Raw genomic sequence first — 20,676 nt, forward strand, 5'->3', positions numbered from 1 at the left:
GAAATTTTCAGGGGGGCGGTAGACTTTCTTCGGGGGGACGGACACTGATAAAAGTATATATTTTCTATATAAATTATATAAATTTCACTTCTTTCGGGGGGCGGTAAAAAAATTTCAGTGGGGGGAGAGGGCTTGGCCCCCCGAAGAGATGCCTGGAAGAAACTCTGTCTGTTGGAAACCTAAGACTTAGCCTCTTGAGTATAGTAATGTGGGTAATTTTTTTTCCATGTAAGAACTTGTGACTTAGAATTTTTTTGTGCATTCTGTAACTGCATATGAAATTGGTCTTAACTAGTCTCAACACTTTTAACTATCAGGATTAAAATGTAATGATTATTTTAACTCCCTAACCCTCCTGTAAAAAAAATAGACTGATAATGTGAATTAAATGATACCATGAAATATCTGGTAACATGAAATATCTGAAAACATGAAATAACTGATAATCCTAGGATGCATGCCCTGCTACAAGATCTATACATTTAATTACTTTCTGAATCATTTCATGAATTACTGCACTGACATTTTAAAAAATCTTCCCTATCACCTGACTAGGCTATAAATAAAGCCTTATGATTTTCTCCACGTTTTTTTAATGTCATTTTGTGCTCTTATACTGAACAAGGACTATAAATCTTGTACACCAAGGTCTATAAATCCTGTTCACTGTGTTGCTTTTTTTTTACTTTGTTTATATAATAAACAAAAAATTATTGGATTTTAAAATAAATTTAGGATCTAAGAGTGTCTTAAACTTTATTTTCTCAATTATGGCATAGAACTAGACAGTTTGTGTTGATAGAGTTGTTTAAATGAACTTTAAAATAATTTGATTTGAACATTTCAAAGTATTTTGATAATTTTGTGTTAGCTCAAGCAAGTAACAGTCACTATAGAGTACACAGCAGTAGGACCAACACAACAGAAGTCCACTACAGACCTTACACAGAACAGTACCAGCATCAGAAACCACAGAACCTTGTCGTACCAGGCTCGCAGGCTAGGCCAGGTAAACTCTCTAACCTTTTGTTTATTTAATCAGCAAAAAATCAAACATTACGGATATACTAAAAAAAATGTAATTTAGTTAAACGTTTTGTTTTTTATTACTCTTAATTTACAAGTATTTATGACTTTTTCATTTTGAGCACAACAAACTAATTAATTTACATTGTTAGATATTAAAATTTTTCTTTCTACTCCTATTATCAGAATAAAACAACCTGTTTCTTGATCATCATCTCTTCCCGTTTGTGTCCAAGATACATGAAGCAGATGAAGTAGAGTTCATCTGTTTCAGGGACTTCTGCATATGAAGAGAAGCTGTGGTCAGCAATATGCCCAGCAGTCTTTGCTTTCCCTAACGTGAATTAGGTACCCATCAGAGCTGGGTGAACTCAGGGACATTCTACTGACTTGAACCCGGATTTGAACTCTGGTTTACAGCCTAGTTCTCTCCCACTAGGCTACGCCTTCCCTTTATTTCTTGATATTTAACAACTAAGGGTTCTCTGCAATATCAGGGTTGGAACCACTCATATTTCTGTTTGCTTTCAGGTAAGGACATTCCTTGTCAGGATTCATATTGGAACTGCCGTAGAGTGATTCAGGCTGGCCTATGCTACTATTTCAGGGAGTCATGCTGCGCGTGTGTGTTATAATTCAATCTGAGAGTAATCCCTCCCTGTTGTTTATTTAAAAAAATATGGTGCTACAGAAAATTTACCTGTGATGGTCTACACAGGCCACGACTGGCTAAAAAAACCTTTTTCCATTCCAGAAAATTTTGTTTGTATCCTGCTTTGAGATACAATTTATATGCTGGTTACTTAACATGTAATTGAAGAAATTGATTTTTTTTTTTAATTAGAACTTTCAAAATATTACTTTCAATGTAAATAAAAATTTGAGCTTTAAGTCATAAATTGTAATGTGCAAAATAATTCAGTTATTAGCTAGCCAATAGTTAAATTGTTTTGTACTTTTCAAATGTATATTACTATTATTTCATCTAGATTCTTAAATTATTAGCTTTTCTCCTAATAGTTGGCATTTTATTGCTAATATCTTTAATAATTATTAATTTAAAATCAGTTGGCTGTAGTTAGATTGGTATTTTGTATATTGAAATGCCATACAAGCAAAAATAAACTAAAAAGGATGAAAGTAATTCCAAGGTTCTTATCTAACGTTTAAAAACATATCCTGTGACTTGGCTTTAGGCTGCTTTTTTCCATTATATTATAACTGCACTCTTGCTCATTTACTATTTCTGTTCAAAAGTTACTTTAGAAAATGCTTTATTTCAATTAGAAAAATTACTTTCTAAAATATTATTATTTTTATTTTATTGATCTAGTAGTTTCCATTAAGAAAATTACTATCTAAAACTTTAATTCAGTGTTCTCTAACTACAAGATAAGGCAGAAAAGACAAAAAGTCTAATCAGTCTGCCGCAATAAAGACTGTATAGGGTAATATACATTTATAACAATGCTAATTACATATCAATTAGCAAAACCTTCATTATGACAAAGTGTGGTCACACTACTTTATTTATAATTATTTATAGCAACATATGATGTGAATTAAAGCATTTATCAGAAGTGGAAGTTTGTTTATCAGAACTGCTATATATTTACCTTCTGAAATCAGTATTGATTTTTATAAATATGACTAAAGCATCAATACTTAACATGCTCCTTTCTTTGCTTTGAAATATAAGTCAAGTGCTAATCTAAAATTGATAATCTCTCAATATTTAAAATAAACGATGTACACAGCAGTAATGATACTGGTGTCAAGAGAAATCATGTAGATATAATAATTATACAATACTCAATAGCAGGAGTTGTATTACACTACCTGAAATTATGATTTGATTCTTATGTTGTGATTGTTTTCAAACCATGTTGCTTTTAATAAATATTATTTTAAATACATGTGAATATCCTCCACTTTTTTTAAATTCTTTGACTTAATTATGGTACTCCTTAATCTGGACAATTAGCTATTTTCCTTGGATTTGAAACCATTGTGAACGAAATTATTAAGTTATTTCATATCTGATGGTCCTGTTTCTGTTAATTCAGCATATGAATAGAAAGTGGTAAGTGCTATATGAGCAGAGTTTACTTCAGAGCTGGGTGGGTGGAGTAAGGGTGCCTACAGACAAGAGCACAGCATTTGAACTAGAGACTTTCAGGCTAGCAGTCATGCACTCTATGATCCAACAAGTCATATTTAGTGTTGGTAAATCGAGGAAATAAATCAGTACATTAAAATGTCATTTTTAATCATCGAATACAATTTTGCTGCCTTTAAAAGCTGCGATGCTACTTTGCTCTGCTTTGCGTTTTTTACTTGCTTCCCATGACGGGTGAAGTTTTTCTGTATTTGAAACTGGAAAAAGTAAAACATGTTACATTAGTAACTTAGTAAGTGATAATATTGTTTTGGTAAACTATGCATTTACATTAACATAAACATGGCATCAATCAAATGGTCAAATTTTCAATGTTGAGACAATGTCAAACTGGTATGTTGTAACAAAAACCTTTTGTTAACACTACTTCATGAGGAAATATTGGAGGCCCCTATTCCCAGTCGACTGGCCTAAGTCTGTTGACTGTAAATTGCTACAGTGGACTGAAAATAGGCATAGGATGCTCAATCCCAGTTAAGTTAGTTATTTTTCATATGCAGTTATGTAGAAAATAGTTGGGGCCATTCAATATTTAAATTACATGGTGGAAAAGTGGTTTATTTATCATTCTGAATAAACTATAGTTGGAAATGTTTTTTAAGAACAAAAATGTATGTTTACCTGTTTTGGGTTCAACTTTTGTCTTACTTGAACTGTCTTTAAACCTAACAATTCAAAATAATAAAAACATTAGATTATTTTAGCAGATGTTACTTTAATTTAATAGATGCAATTGAGATTTAAGAAGCTAAATAGTAAGGTGACAACTTAATGATATGCTTACACAGATTTCTTTCAACTCATGAACCCAGCATGAGAACATAATGCAACAGAAAGAAAAAAAGAAGTACTTACCTGTTAGTATTGGCTGGTTGATCACTTTTAACATGAGGTGGTTTTCTGTCTCTGTTTCCAAATGAGCCTCTCCCACGCATGCTACCCCTAGGTGCTGTTCTACTTCCTCTACCAGACCAACTTGTAGGCCTGTGCTCCTTGCTGAACCTGTCATGGCCAAATTGTTTAGTCGATGAGCCGCGATATTTTCCTGCATTAAAACGAGCTCTCTTGGAATTTTCATCATCAGTGGCATGTGGGTTATAAAACATGGACCCCACTTTCCTTTTTTTATCTGCAAATGAAAAATCATCTTCGCCATTATCAAATTCATTAAACTCCATTTCTTCCTGTGCAGCTTCCCCCTCATCATCACTGCCGAAAAATGGGTCACTGATTACATTCTTATTGGGCTTAGTCAAAAACTCTGGAACATCCTTCTTTTTATTTTTTTTATTACGGGCAGGCGTATGATCTACACTTTCTTTGTCACTTTCATCTTCATCTGAAGAAGAGCTTGAAGAAGAATCCTCTATTACATCACTGCTATTGTCCTCACCCAGATTTAATTCTTTCACAACACATTCACTTCTTGATTCTGATTTTTTACTGCTATTTTTTAGATGCTCATCAGTAGCTTCAGTCTCTGGGTTATTTTCTTCTTCATTTTCCACAATTGATGAGGCTGAAGATTGCTCAGCACTTTCATCTTCTGAACTAGAACTGCTTTCTTCATCATCTGACAGATCATGTTCAATATCTTCATCATGTGAGAGATCTTGTTCAATATCTTTGTCTGAAGAGAGGTCATGTTGACTATGTTTGTCTGAAGAAGATTGGTCAAGACTAGGTTTCACCAACAAATTGCTACTGTGACAAACTATTTCAAGACCAGCTTGTTCTCTCTCAATATTTGCATCTTTGATTTTATCTGTGCAGAGTATATCTTTAACTTCATTTGATTCTTTATTTAAAATGTCTTTCTTTATATTAGTCTTAGGTTTTATAGGAATTGAATGTAAGTTTTCATCGTTATTCTCAGTAGTTTCGCTTGAATTTAAGGTTTTATCTTTATCTTCTAAACTTTCATTTATAACTAAGCTTTTTTCTGTGTCTGCAAGACTTTGATTTATTATTTTAGATGGACTTGCTTTCTGTTGTATTTCTTTAGATTCAGCAACAACCACTTTAGGGACTGAAGCATCATCACTTGTTTCAGCACCAGATGTAATTTTAGAACGTTTTCTTTTTCTTTCAAATCTTTGTTCTGCTTTTTCCAGACCTTCCTTCCCAAACCTTTCATGTATATAAGCTTTAGTCATTGTCTCTGAAGCATTAATGTTCTCAACACAATGTGCTAGTTTTTTTTGTTTTTGTTTTTTTGTCTTGAATCTACGCCCGGTTTGTTTTATCAGCAGATAAGCCGCTAGGTCTTGCCAATCCTGGTGTTGCTGGCGAAAATCAGAAACAACTTTTTTCATAAGGGGATGATCTGCAAGACGAGCCAAAGCCCGTGGACCAGCCAATAAGCTTAGCTGTAAAATAAATTTTAAGTAAATCAGAATAGGAATCTAGAATTATTTTTACCTTAATTAACTTGATCCTAAGCAAATCTTTACTTATTGTTTAAACTGAAACATTTTTGATTATTAATATCGAATAAATTAACAAAATAGAGTGGTGATTAACACTTGCCTTAGACACTTCTGCAAATGACTTTGTATTAGCAAGTGCATACTTGGATACTTTGTCTTCTTTTAATTTCTGAAACATACAAATTTAAAAGAGAATATTTTTGTAAACGATCTTACTGGCAGTTAAACACTTCAAATAAACCAAAAACATTGTGTGTATATGTACACAGAGCAATTTACCAACTGTTGTAGCACACAGAAGACAAAAAGATAATTTAAAATATTTTTACCAAAACTAAGGCTCAAAGCTTTCATCTAACATATAAATGTTTACCTTAATTGAATCAATTTCCTCAATATATCTTTCAGCTTTGCGTAAATTTTTTTCTTTCTGCTCCTCTGTGCCTCTAAAACGGAATCAGAAAGAAAAATTTCAGTAAAGTTTAAAGGCCAAACAATCTCTACATTTATTTCACCTAGTTATAAATATATACATTACAAGCTGCTCAACTAAAAAGTAATGTAATTGAAATATTATAAGGTATTTTGTTAAAATTAAACTACAGGTACATACCAAAACTTTAACATGAAAATACTCTCTAAATTAGACTAGATAGCTTACTTTTTCTTTTTGAGTTCTGTAATGTACTTGCAAAGTTTGTTGATAACTTGCACTTTACTCCGTTTCACAGTTTGTCTCATTTTGACAATCTGTGATAAGTAGAAAAGACATCTGAGAATAACTATTGAAATCTCACTAAACTGAGAGTGCCACAACTAATGGGGGTTTAAACCAAATCAGATAATGATTACTGTAAGCTTTTTAAAAGGTATAGATTTAGTATCTAAAAAAAAACTATACAGGTAAAAATATTAATTATACATATGCTGCTTGTTGTGCTAAAACTGGGAGACCACAAATTATAGTAGGCCTAATTAATATTAATAATATACAGTTTGTCTTCTTTTAGTGAGTATTTTGAAATGGACATACATACAGCAGATATTGGTAGATTTTGTATAAAACATCCAAACAATTATTGTTAGGTAAAACCACGATATAGCATCGGAAATTATCTGGTAATGTTTGTTAAGTTTCGGTAACATTCGTTACTCTAAACCATAGTTTATTTGACCGTTGAAATAATAATAGAGTCAAGTGCATTAAATTAATGTATTAACGTAATTTAATGTTTAATTGACAAAAAATTAGCAACAATTAGTAAATCTAAATATTATTAATAAAGTCGAATGTAGAAATTAATGTTTTTTTTAAGAAACACAGAAAAAAACCTGCACAAGATTTGCGACAACTAGCTCTAGTTCTGTTAGTAAAATAAGACCATTAGATTTACTAAAGTTAAAAGTAGTAAGAAGAACAATAACAATGTTGAGTAGCAGCAATAATTAGCACATACACTTAAAATTTAAAATAATTAGAAATACAAAATAATTAGCAAAACAGTATTTAAAATACAACTAAAATCAATCCTTGCACTTGCACATTTTAAACATTAGGCCTAGGTATTAAAAATATTAAATAATATGGCGGAAAATAAATGATGGTTTACAGAATTTCCAGTGGTTTCTGGAACGCTCGACAGACTACGCCATGGTTTTACTGTTTTTTACTGCTGTACAGTTCCGGTATAATAACCGATGCTATATCATGATTTTACCTATTTTTATATGAAGCAAAAAACAGGAGGGTTGCTGCAGCGGTGGTTTGACCGTGCACTTATAATATTTAATATTAATAATGTATTATCTAATCTAGGCTAAACTAAGTAAAAGTAGGCCTACATTACATAATAATTAATAGGCCTAAATAATTAAATAAATAATAAAGTTTTTTAAAAATTAAAAATTTCAATTTGGACTTTGTTGAAATGCAGAGAAAAGCCAACCTTGTTGTTCAGGGCCATCATGTCAATAGATGCCGTTTTGGCAAAATCAATACTTCTAGAATCCATGATTGTCATTTGCTGGTATATCTAATACTAATACTCTTTGCCTTGATATTTAATATAAATTATAAGTAGATCTAGATCTAGCTCTATTAGCTACACTCCAAGTACATAAATTAAAACACGACTCCAAAATTGATAATGCTTCCACCTGAAAAAAAAACATTACAGTGATCTCCCTTTTAGGATGTAAAGGTTAGATATTTCTTTTTCACTTTTTTAATGATTTATATCTTTCCAATAATTAGAAACAAAACAAAATACGATTTTATGTCAATATAATTTTTTTTTATTAAATCAAATGTCTGAAATAAGTAAGACAGTAGCGTACGCAGGGGGGAGCAGGGGGAGCAGCCGCTCCCCCTCTGGCCATTTTTAGCAAAGTGGCGCCTTTTTGGAAACTTTTTAAACTCAAAGTTTTAAACATTGATATTTGTTAAAAAATTATCTTTGGTAGGCACATTTGAAACGTAAATCTCTGTGAATATTGTTCTTGCAATTATCAGTAAAAGGTGTGCGAGCAATACAGTGATCTAACCCATACCTTCTCATTATGTAAAAAAAATTATCTTTAAAGAACACTAAAAGTCAGTAGCTAATTAAAAAGTACATCATCTGAAATGTAAGACCGATATTATAGTTAAATGTAGGCTATTATTCCGAATCTATTACTAATGAATATAAAAGCTGGCTTTTATACCAACTCTGATTTAAAAAACTTTCATTATGCTGTAAAAGTTTAGCATTTATGATGACAATATATTTAATTCTGATTGTAGATAAAATATTTTTGTAAAAACGAAGTGTTAAATTACTTTATTAGATTCTTAAGTAATTATTGATTTGTTTTGATATTTATAATAAAAATATAATAAAAAATAATAAAAAATAAAAAATATAATAAAATATGTAGACATGGGACGGAGTGGTCTAGCGGTAGAGAGCTGGACTGCTAACCCGTAAGTATCGAGTTCGAATCCGGGTTCTAGTCAGTAGACCGTCCCCGAGTCCACCCAACTCTGATGGGTACCTAACTCACGTTAGGGAAAGTAAAGGCGGCTGGGCATAGTGCTGACCACACTATCTCTTCATATGCCGAGGTCACAGAAACAAATGAACTCTACTTCACTTGCCCCATAGACCGTAAGGTTTGAAAGGGAAACTTTACTTTTTTTTTTTTATGTAGACATATACATATATATTAAGATATTGATTATTTCCAATTTTTGATAGTCTTAATAGATGTCCCAGGAATTATTATGCATTTTTTTTACAAGGATTACGAAACAGATTATGCCGTTTATTGTTTTTGGTTCTAGTGTGATTATATATATATATATATATATATATATATATATATATATATATATATATATATATATATATATATATCTTTAGTATGAAACCATTTTTTTTTGTTTCATCGGCCTACATTGTGTTTTTTTTTTAATTTCTTCAGAGTGCTAATTTAAATTTATTTTACATCATATCGAAGAAATATCTATGTATATATGTATATATATATATATATATATATATATATATATATATATATATATATATATATATATACTTATATAGAAGATATTACTAATTCGGCGCCTTTTTTTGCTATTTCCGCTCCCCCTACACCGAAAACCTGGATACGCCTCTGAAGTAAGAGTACACTTTTCTGTTGGTATATCTTTTAGGGTCGGAGTTTTAGCCAGGTTTAGCAGCTTTGGTGAACTTTTACAAGTTTTATTTATATTGTATGCAGTTAAAATAAAAAATTTAAAATGCAAAGTAGGCCTACACAGGAAAGCGAGTTGTTTTTTTGAGCTTAAATTTTAACTATGATGTGCTGTCTTTGATTTAGATTAACATTTTTATGAGTTATCAGAAATATCTGTAGTGCTTAGTTTGTCTTATGACACAAGGATTTAAGACAGCTTAAACAGCAAGTAAAGCAGAAAAAAACACTATTTAGGCATGTAACAAATATAATAAAAACTCACTGGATATTTTTATTGGCACATTAATAGTTTATTTGCGCACTTTATTCACTGTTATTCCATGAGAAAGGTGGTAAATTTAGTATTTATAAACCAATAAAATACTCAAGCCAATATAGTAAGGAGAATAAGATTAGTATTAGTTATTTAAATAAATATACATCATGAAAAGTGTAACTTAAAATCACAAATAATTTCTAGATCAACAAAACTGTATCAAGTAATAGATTAATTTAGAAATAATTAACAATATTTTCTTTAAATAAACAGCCTTTTGTTTTTGAATGGCCTATATTAAACAAATATTTGTTAAACACATTTTATTAAACTGTATGCAATGCGCATTATGGCAATAAAATAAATAAAAACTACACACTTCAAGTCCATTTATCTGTAAAAAATGAAACAAAACCAAAAAAGCTATGCCATTTAAAAAAATATATAAATACTGTCCTCGATGCATATCTGTAGATAATACCAGTTCAGAGAATTAAACAATCAAAATAGTAAGTTAATAGTCGTCTAGTAATAACAAGGCATAATGGAGCAAAGTTAAGTACAATTTAATGACCTAGACAATAACCCTGTGTATATATCCTGATATGGGTTGTTAAAACTCAAACTGACGTTCCATTTTGGACACATTTGCAATAGATAAAAATACACATAAAAACTGCAAAAATATTTGCATAATCATAAAATGTCACATTTTATCACCTATGTCATTAGAATCTTTGTTAACGTGATTTATAAATATGTGTAGCATATTATAGAGAATTGGTATTTCAGTGGACTTTTTTCTGATCCTCATTTTACAAATCTACACTTATGGAAAATGTGGGTCTAATAATGAGAAATGTATGGTTAAAATGCATTTATACATTAAGTTGCAACAAAAACACATTAACCATATACTAGTACAGTCTTCTTTTACTTGATATAGAAATTCCAGAAAATTTTATTAGATATAAAAAAAAATACCGAAACTTTAACTAGCTATAAAAATATCAGAAAATTTGTAACACTTTTTCAAACATAATAAAAATAATAAGTACATTGAAAAATATGCTGTTTGGGTAAAGCAGCTATTCATGTCAAGATAACAAGATTTATTGTTAAAAGATCATAGCTGCCTTAACTTCCAGAAACACAATTTTTGCACATACAAACACACAACACCAATAAATCTAATATGCCATTAAATATTGCCTTCCCAAACAAAGAACTAATTACATGTAAGGGGTGGTCCAGAAAACGTCTTACTCCTAAAGGAGGGGTGATTACACTTTTGTGAGAATTTGTGATGAGAAAAGGTGGGTGGATTCAAATGATGTGATGTCACAATTTTGAATTTGAAAAAGTAAATTTTGAAACTGACATTTTGTGACCATGTGTGATGATGGGAGGGGTGTAAGGTAAAAACAGAGCCAAAAAAGTATCTCATTAATGGACAACCACTTACAAAGCAAATAGTTTTATCAAATCAACAGTTAAAGCTGGTTTTTTTTCTTTGTTAACAATTGTTTGAGCAGAAAACACCAACAAAATGGGGGGAGGGGGTACACTTCTTTTAAAGTGCTCTAATACACTGGTTGCTATTTGACAATTTTTGTTTTTTCTGATATTTCAATATAAAATATTGCTAAATTAAACAGCAAAATTTTAAAATTATTTATTTTTTAATGCATATAATAAATGTTAACATTACTTTGACATCTGAGAATTGTTTCATTGGAACAATCAACATTTTTAAAGCCCAAATTTTCAATTACAAGTTCCAATATTTTTTTATTTCATTAAACTTATACGGGACATTTTTCCCAGACAGATAATAAAATTACAAGCAAGTAAAACAAAGGGCAGGGAGTAAACAAACCACAACCTGGTGGAACACTGGCTACAGTAATCAAAAGTCACGTCCAGTCTTTTTTTTAACTATCTCCACACTAGTCTGTCAATAGTAGTTTAATAAATATTTGCTAAATATTAAAACAATATGTGCTGCTTTGGAGACTTTGTTTCTTGGAATATTTGTTAAATGTTTTTGGACATTTAAAAAAAAAAATCACAATGTCATCTATCATTTCTATGTTCTATTACTTATTTTTATTGCACTGATTCCTGGGACAGTATTCTGATGCTCACCGTTTCAAATGGCACTAAAATTTTATGTCATTTGCGCATTCACTTTTCACAGTCACGGGTACAAAGTGTAAATATAATAAACTCCAATTCTTTTTCATTAGCATTATATATTTGTCAAAGAAGCAGTTGAAAAAAAAAATCCTGTGTAATGAGTGTCAAAATAATAAACCCATATTAAAAGAGCTATAATTCTTACAACTTGGAGGAGAGAAATTTGGACAAATCAGCAGTTGTTAATGGACTGTATGTATGTTTCTCATTGTCCAGATAGTAGAGAGGGTCTTTGACTTGATTCAAGTCAAAACCTTCACTGACCAGTTCCACCTTCCTCTGCTTGAATGTGTTGGTCAAGACAGCTGCATCCAAAACCCGTAGGAACAATGGTCTGGCATATGTTGGAAGCTCCTGACAAACATGGTCGTACAGTTCTTTCAGCTCTCCCTCACCTAGCTTCAAGCCCTCCTTTAATGTAATAGCTACCATACCCGCTCTCCCATCATGGCCTGAAAACAAATGTTTCACTGTTAAACTATGTTACTTAACTGAGGCTATGACTTTTAAAAAGCAGACAAATTTTTTTTTTTTTAGCAATTTCCAAAAATAACATACCAACACATAAATAGAAAAATACTACATTAAGCCAAAGAACTACCTGGAATAGTTACACCATACACGTTAGCATCATTTACAAAGGAAACAGATGTTATCATATTGGCCAGCTCTGTGGTTGACACATTCTCACCTTTCCACCTATCACAGGAAATTAACACAGATAAAAATTATATTATAGCAACAACATCCAGGAATGAGACAAATTTCTGGCCATGTACTTTTACCTCATGTTTGGAATTTTTTAAATTTTGTTGCTGTAATGAAGATATACCATTTTGGGTTTTGTTAAAATTGTATGTTTGTGCCACTGCTTATTTTGGATTCTGTTTTATAGGCTTTATTAGGTGAAATATGTAGTTACATTTTAATTAACTTTAAAATTTCACTCTCAGTTTTTGAAAGAGTTATGCCATTTTGCATAATGTAATATGATCAATTAAGATAGTGGTTTGATGTGAAAAGGTTAACCTAATTAAAATAGTTAAAATAATTAATAATTTGGGCAGAATTTTAGTGAATAGTTAAATAATATAAATAATTATATACAAGTAAATATGTATATAATTAAATTATATGAATTATTATATACAAGTAAATTTGTATATATTTTTCTGTGTAGTGGGACATTTCAACTAAATATTATACAAAGCACTAAAATCACTCAATAATACTAGCCAACAAATAATAAAACAATTGCCATAATGATAGAAAATGTTCACCTGAATGTATCACCAATTCTATCATGGAAATATAAAAAGTAATTTTTGTCTAGTGTGAAAACGTCCCCATAGTTGAACCACAAATCCCCTTTGGTGAAGGCATCTCTAACTAGCTTTTTTTCATTAGCTTCGTTAGAACTGCGGTACACATTTAGCGATCCTTCTTTCATAATTTCTTCTGGAACTTTGGCTATAAACAGACCAGGTTCCCCTGAAATTAGGCAATAAAAGGAGAGATGTTTGATGAATAAAACTAAACTTTTGCTTTACTAGTAGAAAAACATAAGATTACACATATGAATTTGGTGATTACCCTTTTATTAACACATATAGCCTCACATGCTTAGAAGCTCAAAAACAATTACTCTCATTCGAACTTTAAGAAAAATTTAACAATGCATTATATTTTTTTTAAAAAGAAAATTATTACAGTAAACAGCAAGTAATTTAATCATCAAAGGTTTAAATTTGTCCTCTTACCAATGCCAACTTTTATACAGCGTCCATTTTTATCTCGTATTGGCATAGCTGTTGTAAAATCAAACTTCACTAACTCCTTGGGAGCTGGATCTAGCTTGTTCTGAAGAAATTAAACTTTAATAATGAGAAACATAATCTTGAAATTAGTTTGTTAAAATCTGGTAATACAGACAAAACAACATAAGTACATTTTATTGCAATATTTAATGCAATTAGGTTCAGAAAATCAATGCAGAAAAAAGTTCCAAATGAAACCTAGTAAAAAAGATGATTTTATACAACAAATGTTTAAAATTTCGCATCAGGTTCTATAATGTCTAACATGTTACCAGAAAAGGTGAGAGTCTGCCTATAGCTCCTGTTACATTGGACATGTTAATTAACATTGTAACTCCTTCTGTTGCACCAAAAAACTCCGCGATCAATGGCAGTTTAAAACGTTTCTGAACATCAAGCCAAATGTCTTTTCTAAGTCCATTACCAAACACAGCCCTTATTTTATGGGATGATTCAAAGTCACTCTAAAATAAAATAATAAAGGATGCTTAAATAATTAAGTTTACAAAATCATGATTGTACTTATCAAGCCAAAGATGTTAGCATACAGTAAGACACTGCTTAGTATCACCTTAAGTTTTTACCTAAAACAGTGAAACTTAATAATGAAACTAAGCCAACAGAATAATTAATGTGATTGCAAATCATGAATAGTAAGTCTTAATCACAAAGATTTTGAAGAATTATGACTTAAGTTATAAAACATTGTAATTAAAAAACTAAACATATTGATATAACGCTTTTTTAAAATTTGATCTAAGTAATTAATATTGTAAATGTTGTTTCAATAACTAACTTATGAACTTTGTAAGCTGCTGCTTTGGATGAAATCACTTAACAACGATGAAACAGCTATTAATTATTTACACTGATTACTAAATTATTTTACTTTTCCAATTTCAAGCAAAACAAAATAATTGCCCATGCTGCCACCACTCACTAAGGCAGTGCTTTAAAAAATTAATTCTTCTCGAAAGCAACTGCCCTAATGAAGTAATAAAGAACAATAAATATGAGATGAAAAATAGAGATAGAAAAACTATGAGAACAGGTCAACCTTTTCAACTAAGGTTTACTTGACATCCAATTAAAAAACCTACATGTTAAACAAAGTCTTACTGTAAATTTATATTTTCTTATTTTATATTTGGCAAACTAAGTCTTACTGTAAAGTTATATTTTCTTATTTATATTAGGCAACAACAACAAAAAAAGTTCACCTACTGGTGGTTGAGATAACAAATATCTGAACAACTCTCCAATGTACTGGAACACTGTGACATTGTACCGACAAACATCTGACCAAAAATTACTGGCAGAAAATTTTCTTCTCAATATTATGGTGGCTCCTGAAAATTGTTTAATTCATGTAAAAAATAGGTTATATTGTAATTCTAATGTTTCAATACACTTTATGTTGTTTGAGATTACTTTAAACAATGTCATTTTTAAGTTTAGCAGCATTAAATATAGAATACCTGAAATAAGTGCTCCATACAATGCTAAACCCTTAAATAAAAATACCTGTCAAAATAGCTCCATATAATGCTATGCCTCCTCCTGAACTGTGGTAGAGTGGAAGTACTACATATAAATTATCATCAGCAGAGAGGTCTACAAACAATAAGCAACATCCAATGCCTATTGATTTACCATGGTTGATTATTGCTGGCTTTGGGTTCCCTACACAAAAAAAGCATCTAACACATTCAACAGCGTTAAAACATCAGTCGTAAGTGCTTTATGATTACATAACTCAAGTTAAATAAATTATCAGAGCAGTTTGGGAAGAGAACAAAATATGTGATTTGTATCAAGCAATATAGTCATTTATTTCATGGGCTTTAAGATAGACAAAATGAATAAAGTTTAAACACATCTATAAAACAATAAAGTATAAAAGAAATTTTAAAAGAAAAGCAAAAAAATCAAAACAATAAAGAATTATATGTACAGTTGCATAAAATACTGCAACCTTTATTGCAATTTAAACATGCAATACATCAGCTATGTCTAAATGAAGTAGAGATATGTGAAATGGTCCATCTCAAATAACCCAAAACCAACCTAGTGTATACAAGTGTTACTGGAAATAATAGCAGTGTTATACAAAAAGCTAAATAAGTGTCAAACAATGCTGCTAAAACAACCACCTCTGGTTTATCATATCACCTCATTACGCTGTTGAAATAAAAAGTACATTTACACACAGGATCAGATGATTCCTTTTAAATTTTTTTTTTTATTAAACATGGCATGGTATATTTTTTAAACTGTGACAATTCTTCAACCAATGTATAAGTTTAATCAATTAACCCTCCTGACCAAAGTTGCAGTAGAGTTCAGAATGTAATTTTCATCTTATTATGAGGGGCTTGTGTTGTCCAACCATGTTCACCAAGCCTACTGCATTGTGTGCTAATCTGAGTGGACTATCCCATAATAAATGTATACCACAATATTTATATTCAAAACTGTAAAAATACCTGTAGTGCCAGATGTGTAGATATAGCAGCAGATGTCCTCTAGTGTAATGCTTTGTCTGACCAGTGGACTGATAGGCAAAGGTAGTGTTTTGGCTAACAGTGGATCCAGGGAGTGGAGGCCATGAGGGGCGGGTAATGTGTCCAGACCTTGTACATACACTTGCAATTCGCCCAGGCTGTCTACTACATCTATCACTGCCTCTAGCATGCCATCTCCTTTAAAATTAGTCAGGAATTAGTCTAGTCATTTTTTGTAATCATCCACTTAGTGAAAAATATCAATTTTATTAGGACACAAAATATATAACTAAATCATTTCTAACTTGGTTAATTGAGGTGCTGTAGTATTTAAATTACTTTATAAATTTAAAAATGTAGATGTAATATTACCTGGGCCAACAATTAGATATTTTGGATCTGCTGCTAAAATGCTGTGAATAAGTGGGTGCATTCTGAGGTTGAAGTTGATTTTAGCCACAGTAATTCCCAGCTTTTGCAATCCTGTAAACACATGAATACAAATTGGTTCAAATTTTATTGAGAATGATGTGTCTGTTGTACAATAGAATAAGTATACTACATTTTTGGGATGCTATGGTCAGATGGAAGAGTACATGACTGTCAACCCTATAGCCTTGAGTTCACATCCAGATTCACACTATGGAAAGTAAAGGTCACTGGGTACAGAGGAACTGACCACACTATTTCTATTTACACTGATGCCACAGAAATACATGAACTCTACTCCATCTGCCAAATGAGAAATCAGATCTTAAAGGAACTTCAAACAAAATAAAAACATACATTACAAGATTAATCAGGAAACAAATAACTTAATAACTTGGTCTTTCTCCACAGTAATTCTTCCATAATAAGATATAGTAAACAATGACAAACAAACATTACAAACTGCATTTTTTTTAAAAATTAATACTTAGAAGGACAAACTCATATTTTTTTATCATCCAAATTCAGGTGACACCATGATGTTATCTCAACTGGACTGTATTTGTCCTACCCTTTCTAGGTGGCTACTGATCAAATATATTAATACTAACAAAATTATTTGCATGGTGAGTAGTGTTAAGAGCTAAGAGTCAGAATGATTAACAACTAGACCTAGACATTGTGATGGGGGGTTTCATATATATTATATAATTATATCTTCTCTATATCTTTTCTATATTCTGATCTGCTACTATTCATACGACAACTATTATACTTGTGAGTAGGACGGGAATCACTCTTATGTTCCGCAGACACTAATTAACAAAAGTCAACCACTTCGTTTATGAAAAGAACACTAACTTTATTAACACACACTTATTTGCACAATATCAAAGAATACATCCGTCTCCTACAATTACTAACCCCCAACTAACGTTACTGCCGTGGTCTACGTCCTTGGTACATTGTCGCGTCATGCTCATGTCACATTCGCGCCACAAATATTGTATTCAACATGCGCACAATACTCTCGCACCAAATCGTCTACAGTCAAGTTCGCACCGTCCTTTGTAACCTCTACTAGTCGTCTAATTCTTTATATCTACGCTATGACAGACATGGTTGCCTGGTACCTTAAATATTCTTACCCAAAAAAGTCCAAATGAAAGATGGTTCATTCTGAATCATAATAGCTACACAATCACGTGGTTTTAGTCCCCATGACTTAGCTATGTTGGCAATTTTACAAGCCATTTGGTCAACAAATTCATAGGTGTAGATGTTATCCTCATAGATAATAAAAGGCTTTTTTGGTGTGTCCACTACAAGCTTCTCAAACTTATCAATTAGAAGTGATGACATAGCTGATTCTCTTTGTTTCATTACTTTACCGCCAGCTTTTAACAGTTTAAGGTCATGGCCAATCCATGGGAACATTGTCTTCCATGCAACTACACCAGCGCTGGCGGTTCCAACCGATCCTATAAGAACTTTTTCGTAAAATTTCATTTTCTTGAGGAGATATTATGCCAAGATGTGTATAGTTATTGTAAGTTTTAGTAAGCATCAGAAAAAAAACAATGAAGCTAGAGATGAACCATTTTCAAGTTTCCTTTCAGAACCTGTAAAATTATAAATAAATTTGTTTTAAAATGAATTAAATATTACAGTTGAAAAACAGTTAAATGTATGGCAACAAATTCTATTAAACTTATTATAATAACTTAATAAGTATATTATTATAATGTTTACACAATGGTAAATGCTTATACAATATTAAACAAGTGATCTTATAGCACTAATCAAGTAAAAATTTTATAAATAATGTATAGGCCTACACATATAAAAAAAATTAATAAAAATTATTACATTTACTTGAGAGCTGAATACAGCATGAAAGTAATTTTAATAAAAAATGAGAAAAAAATGAAAAATCAATAGCAATCGTAATAAATGTGTCCTCTCCCTGAATACTACCCACTTTAACATAGTCTGAAGTTTAAGCTGAACTAAATTAGTTGCTTGTAGGAGGGGTAAAGGTTTAACTTTAAAGATCTAGGTTCTAGATATTATTTTGACAAGTCACCAGTCTGAATCCTAGGATACAGTGATAGCATTGCTAACAAAAACCAGTAAAACTTTACTAAAACTATTGCCCAAAGCCAAGCTATCTAATCTACTAACTAGATTAGGTTAATTTATTTAATTTAAGTTTACTGACACAAGCCCCACAAACTTTTTATAATCACTGCACTGAACTTGAACCCAATACTGCCAACAGTGATGATACATTCAATTTGAATAATTTACATAACCTATGACCTAGATTTACATGTTCAATTGTAAAATAAACTTCAGCAACTAGTTACTTAAGTTACTAGTCCATCATCATAGTTTATAGGCCTTTAATTAGATTATGTGCCATTATCTGCGAGTTGATTGAGCCAAATCTAAATTAATAGTTACAAATAGCACTTGTGTTACAGTTACTGAGTTACAGTTGTCAGTTACCCAGTGACTTGAAACTACTTTTACTACAGTACAGTACTACTAACTACAGGCTGTGCCACCCCCTTCCTCTCTTTCCCGTACAAAACTATTGACTAATTGAAATGAATACTATGACAATGTGCTGTGTCCAGTAAATTATATAAAGCATGTTACCATTCAATATGCAATCCGTGCATAATTAAATAAAACCATGAATCAATATTCAACACTCACTTTGTTCAGAAAACTCCTAGTCTAACTAACTAGCCTGTGATGTACAGAGTACACTGACCTATTTTGGATTCGGAGTGGTCTCCCATTCCTTTTGGGAAAAAAATATTACGTTTCACCTTTTATGTTTTATTATTTTAAAATCTAAAATTTGTTTAAGAAATTAGACTTCTATAAGTAGGAATATATATATTTTTTAGTTCACCATATTGTTCTCAAATAAGGTTTATTCCCATTGGAGTGTCAGCTGGTTTACTACTAATTACTAGTGGTAATATAAAACACATTAAATGAATAATATCAAGCATGCATACATCCATTAAGTTATCAGGTTGGTAATAAGTCAGCAGTATCTCCTCCTTCAGGTCAGGGAGCACTCTCAATATCCCACGCCCACCCCACCCAATATCACACAATTTTCTAAAGTTTCTGTATATAAAATGTGTTTTAGAAAGATTAACTAAAGATTTCAACACACTTCAAAACAATCAACAACAGAAAACTAGTTTGCAACATTTTATTTAATAAAGGTTACATCTGTGGCACTGCTTACATTTTTAAACATTCAAACATACATTTTGCATGTCTTAAAAAAATGAAACACTAATGTGATTTTATTGAATAAATAAAAGCAAGAGTTATATGTGACTCTTGAGCACAACCAACCCCATATAAAACAATATAACAAAATAATAGCCACCAGTTAACAGCTTTCATGATATATTAATAATATTATAATATTATAATATATATGCATGACCCCTTTTATTGTTTTAATGTTTAGATGATATGCTAAGATAAGAATGAGATTTTACTCCCATTATACCTTCCAATGTAAACTCTCAGCAGATCGAGAGTTCTAGTATTATTATTTAATATATTTTATGACAATCCTCCTAATTATGAAAATTGTTAAAAATTATTTTAAGAAAAACATAAAAAAAATGTGATCTGTTTTTAAAAAAAAAATGTAATTAGATACTTTAAAAAGATGCTTGTCAGCTTGTACATAATCATACCATAACTTTACACACAATAAAACTAAAAGCTGGGTAGTGGGAGAGAAATATGCTGAAAACATTTTGTATCCTGTAGTGGTAATACTGACAAACAGAACGTAAGTAAAAGTTAAGTTCTTCTTTAGACCTATTATCTATTGGGTAGATGAAGTAAAGTTCATGTTTCTTGTCCTTAACATATGTAGAGATAGTGTGGTCCGTACTATGCCCAGATGAACAGGAACTGCAGTTATATTTTCTTTTAATAAAACACTTCTCTATTTATATAATGTGTTAAATTTATTTGTTTGTGAGGCTCAATGTGGTCTAACTCAGCTCAGAGATTTACACTACTTTAACAAAATGTATGTGGATTA

General features: G+C 31.0%; 3 protein-coding genes across 6 annotated transcripts in view; 1 reads left to right on the forward strand and 2 right to left on the reverse strand.

Moving 5' to 3' along the window:
• Window positions 1–2,948, forward strand: part of LOC131935728 (ADAMTS-like protein 4) — a 35,183-nt gene extending 32,235 nt beyond the window's left edge. Inside the window, exons 14-15 of the mRNA XM_059292333.1 lie at window positions 872–1,009; window positions 1,558–2,948. Of these exons, the coding sequence (XP_059148316.1) occupies window positions 872–1,009; window positions 1,558–1,661 (242 nt within the window). The 3' untranslated portion in view covers window positions 1,662–2,948. The remainder of the gene's footprint in view (window positions 1–871; window positions 1,010–1,557) is intronic.
• A 307-nt stretch (window positions 2,949–3,255) lies between these two features.
• Window positions 3,256–7,774, reverse strand: LOC131935729 (serum response factor-binding protein 1). The gene is made up of 7 exons (XM_059292335.1): window positions 7,581–7,774; window positions 6,296–6,384; window positions 6,008–6,080; window positions 5,735–5,803; window positions 4,061–5,574; window positions 3,827–3,870; window positions 3,256–3,402 (listed from the first exon to the last, which is right to left on the reverse strand). Exons 1-7 carry the CDS (start codon window positions 7,653–7,655, stop codon window positions 3,293–3,295), a joined length of 1,974 nt encoding a protein of 657 aa, XP_059148318.1. The 5' UTR covers window positions 7,656–7,774; the 3' UTR covers window positions 3,256–3,292.
• Window positions 7,775–11,300: 3,526 nt separating this feature from the next.
• LOC131935731 (long-chain fatty acid transport protein 2) lies at window positions 11,301–19,377 on the reverse strand. Of its 4 annotated transcripts, none has more exons than XM_059292338.1 (11): window positions 19,305–19,377; window positions 17,729–18,202; window positions 16,524–16,634; window positions 16,134–16,349; window positions 15,172–15,330; window positions 14,872–14,996; window positions 13,920–14,111; window positions 13,591–13,690; window positions 13,111–13,321; window positions 12,432–12,529; window positions 11,301–12,282 (listed from the first exon to the last, which is right to left on the reverse strand). In XM_059292338.1, exons 2-11 carry the CDS (start codon window positions 18,087–18,089, stop codon window positions 11,972–11,974), a joined length of 1,884 nt encoding a protein of 627 aa, XP_059148321.1. In that variant the 5' UTR covers window positions 18,090–18,202; window positions 19,305–19,377; the 3' UTR covers window positions 11,301–11,971. The 4 variants fall into 4 exon arrangements, with proteins under 4 accessions (XP_059148321.1, XP_059148320.1, XP_059148322.1 ...); XM_059292337.1 differs by having other exon boundaries at window positions 19,245–19,349; XM_059292339.1 differs by lacking the exon at window positions 19,305–19,377 and adding an exon at window positions 19,047–19,065.
• Window positions 19,378–20,676: the final 1,299 nt, after the last annotated feature.

This window comes from Physella acuta, unplaced genomic scaffold, assembly GCF_028476545.2.
Source record: "Physella acuta isolate Inbredline_101_S28 unplaced genomic scaffold, ASM2847654v3 ptg000156l, whole genome shotgun sequence".
Classification (NCBI taxonomy): domain Eukaryota; kingdom Metazoa; phylum Mollusca; class Gastropoda; family Physidae; genus Physella; species Physella acuta.